The 12,440-nt window shown below is 34.7% G+C and overlaps 1 protein-coding gene across 2 annotated transcripts; it reads left to right on the forward strand.

Annotated features, from left to right (window-relative positions):
* Window positions 1-6,015: 6,015 nt before the first annotated feature.
* Window positions 6,016-12,146, forward strand: LOC112521944 (ABC transporter G family member 22-like). 2 transcript variants are annotated; one of them, XM_025130959.1, is made up of 11 exons: window positions 6,016-6,367; window positions 7,818-7,829; window positions 8,682-8,749; window positions 9,217-9,452; window positions 9,549-9,704; window positions 9,791-9,974; window positions 10,067-10,375; window positions 10,454-10,741; window positions 10,995-11,279; window positions 11,375-11,482; window positions 11,608-12,146. In XM_025130959.1, exons 1-11 carry the CDS (start codon window positions 6,016-6,018, stop codon window positions 11,812-11,814), a joined length of 2,205 nt encoding a protein of 734 aa, XP_024986727.1. In that variant the 3' UTR covers window positions 11,815-12,146. The 2 variants fall into 2 exon arrangements, with proteins under 2 accessions (XP_024986727.1, XP_024986726.1); XM_025130958.1 differs by lacking the exon at window positions 7,818-7,829.
* Window positions 12,147-12,440: the final 294 nt, after the last annotated feature.

Genomic DNA, 12,440 nt, shown 5'->3' on the forward strand with positions numbered 1-12,440 from the left:
TTAATAATATAACATTTTATAAAGATAATAATTAAGTATTTTGTTAGAACTTAATGATTATCCTTATTATATTTTAGACCTTTTATATTTAAAATGAGATGTTTATACTATATTTCATTATGTTTATCTGCAGTTAGTTACACAAATTCAAATATGGAGCTTTAATAAGCTATACTTACATACAATTTACTTATATTCTTGAATTTTAAGTAACATACATCAATAAACAATATTTCATGCGGAAGCGAATGCATGTATATCAGTATATGGGGTTGGAGTAGTGGCTCCCCAACAAAATCAAGTCTAGAAATCCCAATTTTTTTTAATTTTACTTATAGATTTTATGTCTATGTGATCAGACCCCCAATAAAATAAACATGAAGGCCCCACTTCCAGCCCATCCCATAATTCATTTCAACCTTCACGGCTTCACCTTCAGGCGTCATCGCTCAATCATTCCACGTGAGTCGGACTTCACCTTCATCACTTCCTGCACTGCTTCCTGCTTGGCTGCATGAGTGCTTCCTGCGGCTGCTTCACTTCTAGCATTGCTCCCTCTTCCGCCTTCTTGCTTCCTGGTTCATGCAGATGCAGTGCATCGTGACTGTGCACTGCCACTGCTTGCTTCCTGCTTCTTGCGGCTGCAACTACTCGGCTACTCCAAAATCCAAATTGGGTAAAAACCTAAAGTTTTGATTTCCGATCTTTAATCTTTAATGACTTTGATTTTATTGTTTGCTTCATAATTGGTGATTTTGGTGAATGCTTATGTTAGGTTAATTTTACAAAATTGTAGACAAATGAAAATGTTAGGTTAATTGTGCAATTTTGTAAGCAAATGAAAATGCTAGGTTAATTTTGCAATTTTGTAAGAAAATGGAAATGTTAGGTTAGTTTTGCAATTTTGTAGGAAAATGGAAATGTTAGGTTAATTTTGCAATTTTGTACGCAAATGTAAATGTTACTATTGATAAAGATAAATCATTGATTTTTATCTTGTTATTGCTATTGCTAGAAAAAAATGGAAAGTTTTTTTTAAAAGGAAAGCATCAACATCTGAATCGAGCTTTGCTCCTTCAATGTCTTACGAAATTGATTTGAATGATCTTCTTTAGGATCCAACCGATAAGAAAAAGATTTCAAAATATCATTCTAATCAAATGGATGAAATAAGAAGAAAATACTTGATTAGGGAACCTTGTCAACCACGGGGTCATGCATTTCCAAAAAAAAAAATGTCCGGAGTAAAGGAAGACATTTTTTTCCGTCTTGGTTTGGGTTGGAGTATAGTGTAAAAACGGATAGAGCTTTTTGTTTGAGTTGTTATTTGTTTAGAGATCATTACATAGGACAATGTGGGAGTGATGCTTTTGTAACAAATGACTTTAATAGTTGGAATAGAACGGAAAGACTTGGTTTTTATGTCGGCGACATTAATAGTTTTCATAATAGAGCACTTAAGAAAAGTGAGGATCTAATGAGCCAAGATCGATCTATTGCCGTTGCCTTTCACAAGCAAACTGAGAAGGAGAAGAATGAGCATCAAATACGATTAAATGCTTCAATTAAGGCTTGTAGATTATTGTTGAAGAATGCATTGCCCTCTTGTGATCACGATGAATCCGGAATGTCTATATCTAAAGGCATGTTCTTAGAAACATTAGCCTTAATTGGTGATTGCAATGAACATGTAAGTAAAGTTATATTACAAAATGCTCCAAAGAATTATCAAATGGTGTCTCCAAGTATTCAAAAAGATATTTCTGCTTGTTTTACAAATCAAATACTCAAATCCATTCGTAAATAAGTTGGTGATGATGTGTTTCTCATTGCTAGTTGACGAGTCTAGTGACGTTTCTAAGAAGGAACAAATGGCGATGGTTTTACGATATGTTGATGCACAGGATATTGTTATGGAGAGATTTTTTTGGTATTGTTCATGTTACGGGGACATCTTCTTTAATTCTTAAATCTGTCATTGATACTCTATTTGCTAAACATGGATTGAGTTTGAAACAGGTAAGAGGGCAAGGTTATGACGGAGCAAGCAATATGCGCGACGAGTTCAATGGATTAAAGGCCTTGATCTTGAATGAAAATAGCTCGGCATATTATATCCATTGTTTTGCTCACCAACTTCAATTAGTTGTTGTGGCGGTTGCAAATAAACATGACGGAGTTGATAACTTTTTTAATATGTTAGGAATAGTGATTAATGTGGTGAATGCTTCTTGCAACCGTAAAGACATGCTTCGACAAAAGTTACAAAGATAGAGTACAAGAAGCAATTTATAAGCGTGAAATTGAAACTGGAACATGGAAGTACCAAGAGCTTTCTCTTACACGAGCCAAAGATATACGGTGGGGTTCTCATTACAAAACCATTTTGAGCTTGATTGCTTTGTTTCCGAATGTTGTTGAAGTGCTCCAATATGTTGAAGAGGATGGGGATAATGGTTTTAGTCGCACTCAAGCAACTGGTATTTTAGCATATTTGAAGACATTTGATTTCGTGATTTATTTGCATTTGATGTTTCTTATTTTAGAGGTCACAAACTTGTTGTCACGGGATCTTCAGAAAAATGATCAAGATATTTTGGAAGCGGTTTCAGTGATAAGAGGAACCAAACAACTATTGCAACAATTTAGAGAAATTGGTTTTGATCCACTTTTGAAGAAAATGTATTCTTTTTGTGAAGCAAATGGTATTAAATCTTTGGATATGGAAGATCGTTATTCAAAAAACGGAAGACAAATGACCAACATCACCATCGTCATTTTTACAAGTTTGATATTTTCAACATTGTTGTGAACATGCAAATTCAAGAGTTTGGGGATCGATTTAGTGAGGTAAGTACTGAATTGCTTAAAAATATAGCAGTTTCGAGTCCATGTGATTCATTTTCGCAGTTCAATGTATCAGATTTATTGAAGTTGATGAGTTGTATCCTCATGATTATAGTCGTATGGAAATGATCGCTCTTGAGAAACACCTTAACATGTACTATTTGATTGTGCGTCAAGACGAAAGATTTGCCTATATGAGTGGTATTGCCAAGCTCACTATCTTGCTAGTGGAAACAAAAAAAACATCCAATTTATCCTCTAGTATACCGGTTATTGAAGTTAGCTTTGGTTTTGCCAGTTGCTACCGTAACAGTTGAAAAATATTTTTCTGTTATAAAGATTGTAAAGTCAGATTTGCGCAACAAAATCAATGATGATTTTTTGAATGCTGCAATGGTACGTACTATAGAAAAAGAAACACTTCTCACAGTTTTCAAACGATGATGTAATTAGTCAATTCCAAAAGATGAAGAGTCGTAGAACACAGTTGTAAGAGGTAACTTTCTATCACTTTTGTATGAAAATTGAAGTTAATTATTATTTTATCTAATATCATGCCCCTTATAATAATTTTTTCTGCATCCATCACAGACTTCATGCATAAAAAATAGTTATTAAATTTTTTTATCAAATGATTTATAATATAATACATAAATCAAAGTATTGGGTATCTCTAAATTCGGTTATCAAACAAATAGAAACGTAAAAAGAAAACATTTTAACTCGTTTATTTATTTATGAAATTGGTAGGTATAAAAAGTTGAAAACCACGTGAATTTCACGTGACCTTTTACTACAAAGGTTTCGTCCCCCGTCCATGTCAACATTACAATTTACAACTATATATAACTATTAATTTATTATTTTGTAATATAATAAATCAATCTTAAAAAAGTTAGACAAAAAAAGGCTTTTAATAATTCAAAAGCACATGCATGTCGTGTACGGGTACACGTCAATTAAATTATCAAACGTGATTCATGAGTGAGTTTGAGATTAAAGATGATCAATGATCCAGATCCCTTCTTACGCTTCTCACATTAACTCTTCTTCGCACATGATCCTTCATCTTTGTAGTAATAGTTATGTACAAAAATGATTTTTCTATTTAAACTATGTTATGTTTATCCTAAAAATAATTACATCTAATTTCATATAGGGCGAAAGATCGTGTGAAGAATAGAGTTAAGATAAAAAACATGTAAGAAATGATCTGGACTCTTGATCACCTTTAATCTCAAATCCCCTACTGAATTACACTTGATACATGGGTCTGAACTCATCTCAGTGCATCGCATCCTAATGTGCATATGAGGATGAAGATTCTTTCAGCTTGGGTTGTTTTTGCATATTTGCCTAAGGTGGCTCATGATTAATGGAAATTCATAAATATTATACGACTTACATCAAAACAAAACAAAATCAAATCGAAAATCTTGAATTCTTGGAGCCTAGAATGAAGGATTCTCGACCCGACTGTTGGATCAACCCTGAAGATAATTTGCTTCCGTGTCAGGCTCATCACGAGCTTTCCATGGGCTATTTGAAGGTTTGTAACTTCACACGGATCATAAGCTATGTTCGTTTGAAGTTAACCGACTTTCTTACATTCCCATTATTTCATGTATGAGTCGACCAAGTGAGTTAATTCTTCTCTGTCAATCAAATAGCACATTCTAGTCTCCAGTGCCTTCCATTATCTTTTACATGCAGCACTTGACTGACCAGGTCCACAGAGTTCGAGTTTATCGTCATACACTATATCAAGACAAAGCCCTCCATTCAATACTTGTTGTTCTATTACATTTATTGATAAATCGACATTAAGTGCAACTTTTAACATTTATGAACGTTATTTTGTTTCTTTCAGAGACGTCATGCCGACGTGGAGATGATATCATTCGACGTCCATGGCGTACCAGGCTTCAATTCAGAGCTCTCATTCTTCGACTTACTTGAACTAGTAATTGAAGTAAGACGTTTAACCAGTATCCACGAGCTGTAAAATTTTAAATATCAAAACTAATAAAAAATGGGTTCACTTCTATTACCATATTACAGTAAACATATACTCCTTCCATCCAAAATAAGTGTCTACATTACTATTTATGTTTCTCTCAAAAAATAAATAAACTAAATTTCTAAATCTACAATTAATTAATGCATAAATATTTAAGAACTGATAAGACAGATAAATTAATTACAGGTAAAGTTATTATTTGATAAATAAAATTTGTAATAACTGTTCATGTCTAAAACTGTATGTCATTCATATTGTAAACATTTATTTTGAGACAGTATAAATGATGACTAGAATCCAGTTGTTCCATAATTCATACCCTAAGTTACATAGAAATATGGCCAATAATATGAGAAAAATTCCAAAAGAGTGGATGCCCTAAGAAAAGGGAAACATGAGAAGGAAGCAAGACCTCACAATGTTGAAGTCATCCACATTTGTGGTTAACTAAGCTTCACAACAAAACTCTCCATTAATGTTAAAAGTTCAAGAAAAACGACTCGTCGCTCGACAGGGGTCACAGAAATGTATTGAAAAACGTTAAGAAGGTTAAATATATTTCGTACCCTTACACGTATACGGCAATTATGATAAGAAGGCATTGAGTTCGACGGGTTAGGTTTTATAATAAATGTTAAATAACGAGAATATATATGTATGTTCTCTTGTTTGGTGATTTTCACCATCATATAATAACTCGTAAAGATTAAGGGCATTTTTGTCTTTTCATCCTAAAGTTTATATAAAAAGAGATGCAAGGAGCTTCTTAGCATAAGTAGTTCTTCACTTCTCTCTTTTGAAAAGGTGAGAAGAGACTTACAATACAATATCTTGTGTTTGTTAAAAGAATGTTCAATTTCTTGAACTACATACAACTCTCTCTCTTTCTCATCACCAAATTCGCAAAATTAGCGAAACCCGATTGTTTTTTATGATTGAATTCGAGTCTTTTTATCTGATCAGTAAAAGGGTATGGAGCTTTTTTTTCCTTAAAAAACAACATTTCTTTCTGATCGGTTTAAAAAGGGTCGGTTCAGACATTTCTTTCCACTCATCTAATCAGTCATTTATGCTTTATGTTTTCATGCTTCTTATATGTCATATTACCAAGAAATTGTATTGATTGTGGGTGTATATAGCAAACAAACATGGAGAAGGCGAGTCCGAGTTCAGGGTTATGGAGAACACAGTCTGACCAGCTAAAGAAATGGGTAGAGACAATGAAATCCCCGGTGTCAAACGAGGCTACCAAAGAGCCAGAGAGCTACACGCTTTCAAGAAAGTCGAGCAGAAATCAAGTGCTTGCATCTCCCGGAAGAAGCACACACATTAAGAAAGGGAAGAGTGTTCAGATGAAGTTTGATTTCGATGACGTTGGTAGCGGGGCCGTCTTGAGCCGAGCCTCGAGCGCTAGCTTAGGGATCTCGTTCTCACTTGCTGGATTCACAATACCCCCTGATGAAATAGCGGATTCAAGAGCTTTCAGCGACGATGATATTCGTAAGTTTTTCAAGCTTAAAATAACCTGTTTCATATTTCTAAGAAACACACATTAGTAAACAAAAGTTATGGGGGGTGGTAAGGTCATTTCAAATAAAGCCATGTAATTGAATGTAAAGTGATCTCACAAAGTGACGTGATGAAACTTTTTAAGTAACAAAAGGCAAATGACACCTCAAAAGGTGGATAACGGGAAGCAGCTGAAAAGTAGGCCTTTCTCTCCTAAAGAATCAAATGACAATTGTGGAAATATATCAACTAAATTCACTTTTTTGTCATTTCTATTAATAGAATTCTTATTTTAGCCAAAGTTCACGTAAATGAATTACAGTTACGTAAACTCAATTTTCAAATTAAATTTCCTTTTGCATAATTTGCATTTTGAAAATAGGCTATGCGCAAGACATTTACGTAAACTATGGCTAAAATGGGAATTCAGTTCTGAAAGTGACTAAAAAGTGAAAGTGGGGGAAAAATTTGCTATTTTGGTCAATTTCCAGATAATTGTCTCTACTTTCTCTCACGTATTTCAAAGCTGCCATTTCACTTATCAACCGTCGAGTCGAAAGTTCAAGACTTCAAATAAAAAGCTAAATATCGTGAAAATATATGAGAGGAAGATTCATACGTGAATCATTGAAAAAATTCATTTGAAGATGCTTATGTAAACCTAAATAAATAATTTGTAATGTCGGTTCACATATGCATCTTCAAATAGATTTTTCGGATTTTTCAATGGATTCACATATGAATCTTCCTACCTTCTCACGATATTTAACATTCTTATTTGAACAGACCTCTAGAAAAGACAAACTATAATTTCATTATTTTCCAAACTAGATGGAATACGTTTTTTGACTGCTTGGCGTTTTATATCATTGCATATAACCTTTTGTCTTAAATATGTTATATTTTTTACAATGATACGAAGAATTTGCAGGTCTTAGAACAACTACGAAGAAAAAAATACCGGTTAACAAAAATTGGATAAAAACGATGGAATTGACATAACCTTGTACTAAATGGTGTGGTTCATAATCCTCTCGGTTTGGGTGTATACCATGATTTCGATCTTTGACCTGTTAAGGGATGAACTTATCATCAAATATAATTGAATCAGATAAAACTTTTTAATACGACATGAAAGATTCAATGGAACCTAATTTGAACCCTTTTGTCTATATGATAACCCGGTTTACTGGAAGGGTTTAAGTTATGGTCTATCTTGATTAGTGACAATAACGGGCTGTTGGTTTGTTTTCTATCAAGTCCTGTATGTATAAATCTGTCTGTGTAAATTGGGATTTTTTTTGTTTGGAAGAGGTTTTTACATGGATGAAAGGAACGTGTTTTTTAATTGAGAGGGACATGTTAGAAAAAAACTTGGTTTTCTGTATAAAGCCCCCTTAAAAGCTTACTAAATAAACCACTAACAAACAGTCATGTATAGTTGATCGAATAAGTTGTGATTCTCGTTAAGTTGCTAACAAATAGCCCCTAAGAGATGTCGACTGGAATGTATACAAGATGGGTCAGGAAAAGGACTACACAGGCACACATCCTGGTCCCAATACTGCCTATCAAGTCAAATCCTCTAAAACTCAAAGTCCAAGGGGTCTTCCTCTTATCACTGCATTTTCTTCTTCCTGGTCCCATCCCATGAATTTTAGGCACAAATACACAATTTTCTGATGTGCCATTGTTCCTGCTAAAAAGTCTTTGGATTAGGAGTTCTCATACCCACCTCACAATCATAGCCTAGTGTTCTTCGTGTTACCGTATCATGAAAATGGAAATGAAATAAAGTAACAGGCTTGATGATATCGGTGACGATGAGTAAGTGAATGAAGCTTACATTTTGAAGAACTAAACATGGTGAATGAACTTGAAAAACAAATGATCTTTCTACTCAGGATATTAAATGGGAGAAAGAAAGAATTGAGTACCTGGATGGCTGGATCTTGTTCATTAGATAACACTACAAATAAAACAAGATTTTACAGGGTTCAAGAACGATAATTTCACCTTCATATACATCAACGATAAAACTGTTCTTTCTTACAATTCCATTGCTATGATTTGATCCAAAAGTCAAACAGTAGGACCCATAAATAATCATCCACTGCATATAGATGACAAATAATCATAAGAACTTGATGTGACACAGCAAGACCCATTGTTCATATGTCTGATTCCCATTTGAGCTAGAATTTTAAGTCCAAACATGGTTTGCTCCAAGTCAAGATTATGTAACAAAATCAACATATCTACTATTTGAACTTTCTTTTTGACATACTAAACATGTCTGTAACAGCGGAAGACATTGAAGCAGGCACCCGTAAAAAGTTCCAGACAGAGCCTACATTGAAAATCCATCTAAAGGTATAGACAAGTATTCACACTGCAAGTTTCAAACTTTTTTCGCCTTTTCATCATTGTTTTCCACTCTTATTAGTTTTGTTGTTTTCGGGTTTTATAGAAATGAGTTGGCAGTGGCAATTGTTTATCCAAAAATGCAAATAGATTAATTTCCCCTATGTCTATTTGGACAGGCAAGGATGGAGGTTTTTCTAAGAGAACCATGCAAGATGTCAGGTTTAGTCTTGTACAGAATCTCATGTTCTATGGTATTTATGTACAAGACTAATTTGCTTTTAACCATAAACCAAAAACAAGCCAATTATCATGAACTAATATGGTAATAGATAAGTCTAAATAACATGTAAATTGTAATCCAAGGGTCTCATGCTATCAATCAACATATGGGTATGTTTGTCTTTTTACTCATACATAGCTAAAACTACTATCTGAAGAAGGTAGAATTGTTGATTTTTCTTAAAAATGTGCAGTTCACAGAAGTGACATACAAGATAATAACCAAAGGAGTGACGTCCACCGAAGAAAAGGATATTTTAAATGGAATAACTGGTACAGTTAATCCAGGAGAAGTTTTGGCGCTCATGGGCCCATCGGGAAGTGGAAAAACTACGCTCCTAAGTTTGCTTGGAGGCAGACTGACAGATCCTAACACGGGAGGATCAATCACTTATAATGATCAGCCGTATTCGAAGTTGCTAAAGAGCAGGTATGTGTCTTCACATGTGAAGTTTACTAGAATCTAGATAGAAAGATTCTGATGGATTTATACTAAACTGGTGGTACGATTATATGATCTGGGCAGGATTGGGTTTGTGACACAAGATGATGTTCTTTTTCCACATCTAACGGTGAAAGAAACTATAACGTATGCGGCTCTTTTACGACTACCTAAGACATTGATGAAACAAGAGAAAGAAAAACGGGCAGCAGACGTTATCGGTGAACTTGGGTTGGAGAGGTAATTAAGTTTTATTTTCTAGATACTATCAATTCTTGAAAGTTAAAACCACAGAAAATCTAAAATGAAATTGATGCTTAAAACAGGTGCCAAGATAGTATGATTGGCAACTCCTTTGTTCGGGGAGTTTCAGGTGGAGAAAGAAAACGTGTTTCCATCGGAAACGAAATCATAATCAATCCTTCCCTCCTATTCCTTGATGAACCCACCTCTGGCTTGGATTCTACAACTGCTTTGAGAATCATCGAACTATTACAGGACATAGCAGAGGTATGATTACTCAAAAAACTAACCAAGTAAAATATAATGTGAAGAAGCTATTGATTATTTCAGTTCCTACTTTGTTTATATATTTATAACAGACCGAGAAGACAATAATTACCACGATTCACCAACCATCTAGCAGACTTTTCCACAAGTTTGACAAATTAATCCTCCTTGGGAAAGGGAGCTTGTTGTACTTCGGGAAAGCCTCAGAAGCTATGGCGTATTTTTCATCGATAGGATGTTCTCCCATGATTTCCATGAACCCAGCGGAATTTTTGCTAGATCTTGCAAATGGAAACATGAATGATATTTCTGTTCCATTTGAATTAGAGGACAAAGTACACCTAGGAAATTCAGGAAGAGAAACAAGGAATGCGAAACCTTCTCCCATGATTGTGCATGAGGTAATTAAGAAAACATAATTCAAAACGGTTTCCGAATATTGAGTTTATTTTAAGACTCTTTTTATCTTTCACTTACAGTATTTAGTCGAGGCCTGCATAGCAAATGTCGCCAAAGAAACTAAAAAGAGGCTTACGATTCCTAACTCAGTTGATCAAGATGATAAGTCAAGCTTACAGTCTATGAAACGAGAATGGGGAACAAGCTGGGGAGAACAATATTCCATACTGTTCAGGAGAGGGATTAAAGAAAGGCAACATGATTATTTCAGCTGGTTGAGAATAACACAAGTTATTGCAACCGCAGTCATTTTGGGACTTCTTTGGTGGCAATCAGATGTTCATAGCCCCAAAGACTTGCAAGATCAGGTATGAAAAGTTTCCATCTCAAAACTGAAATGACAAGAACAACAAATACAATTCAAATTTGATATCAAAGAATAAGTGCATAAAAGTACAAGAGGGCTTGAAAATTTCATGTCAATTTAGGTTTATAAGGTCCCATTTTCAAACAAATTGATGAATCAAGTTGTATACATGTTCAGTTTCTTATGATTACCATTACTTTTTCATGAAGAGTGTTGTTTTCTACTTGTACCTAATCCTAAATGTTCGTTTACAGGCAGGGCTGTTGTTTTTCATTGCTGTATTTTGGGCATTTTTTCCGGTTTTCACGGCAATTTTCACATTTCCCCAAGAAAGAGCAATGCTGAAAAAGGAGAGAGCAGCAGACATGTACAAGCTGAGTGCATATTTCATGGCAAGGACAACAAGTGACCTTCCACTAGATCTTCTTCTTCCATTACTCTTCCTCCTAATTGTTTATTTCATGGTGGGGCTGAGACCAACTGCTGAGTCATTTTTCCTAACTATGCTTATAGTCTTCTTGTGCATTGTTGCAGCTCAGGTATGGCCTTTTTCCACATACCAATCAATGTTGATATTAAAAATATTTTTCTGAAGCATATCACATAATAAGCATACATATAATTACAATGGCAGGGACTTGGACTGGCTATTGGTGCTGCACTAATGGACCTGAACAAGGCAACAACTTTGGCTTCTGTAACTGTAATGGCTTTCATGTTGGCTGGTGGGTATTTCGTGAAGGTAAAACACTAATATACTCAAATCTTTAGAACTTCATCTGGTTGATACTCAATCATATTCCTCAAATGCTAAAAGAAGAGGAAATGATGCCAACAGTAACAATTCTTGATGCATTACTTTTGCAGAATGTTCCAATATTCATATCATGGTTAAGGTACTTGTCTTTCAACTATCACACATACAGACTTCTTTTAAAGGTGCAGTATGAAAGCATAAGCTCCATAATTGATGGGATAGAACTAGACAGTGGATTGAAGGAAGTTAGTGCCCTGGCAGCCATGGCACTCGGCTACCGTATCTTGGCATACCTGTCCTTGCGACATGTGGCGTAGATGAATGTTTTCACAATCAACAATTACTTCAGAGAGTTTTTTTTCTTTTTTTGCATCATACTGATGCAAGAGGTAAGCATGGGGAATAGGAAAGAACACAAGTATTCATCCTCATCTACGAAGCTGTGAAATCACGATTTACTTGCTATTCTATGCCGTGAGAGTTGTAACTAATATGTGGATTGATCTTGATATCTGACATTACCAGAAGTTACTTATAAAACTACAGATAATGAACTGTGATGTCAACCCTTCAAGTTTGTAAAAATCTCCACTTCAAGCCCTTCTAATAACTATGTATATATGTAATACAACTAGTGCCTTGGAGTTGGATAGTTGGTTAATCTTGTTATTGTTAATGCTTGGCTACCCCTTCAATGGACTCTGCCACCTTTAAATTATTCAGGGAATTCGGTTCATATGATTTGTTATATTTGGTTCGAGTCTCGGGCTGTTTGGTCTTCAGCCAATATCCAAACAAACCAATTAAAACCTGTCTGAATAAAATACCTTTATTATATGACTCCTTTGTGAGTATTGTAACACACAAAATTAGGGGCAGTTCGTAATGATTGTAATATGAAGGACTAGATATGCCAAAAGATTTGAAATGATTCTGGTAAAGG

This window comes from Cynara cardunculus (assembly GCF_001531365.2).
Source record: "Cynara cardunculus var. scolymus isolate 2C chromosome LG 11, CcrdV1, whole genome shotgun sequence".
NCBI classification, from domain to species: Eukaryota; Viridiplantae; Streptophyta; class Magnoliopsida; order Asterales; family Asteraceae; genus Cynara; species Cynara cardunculus.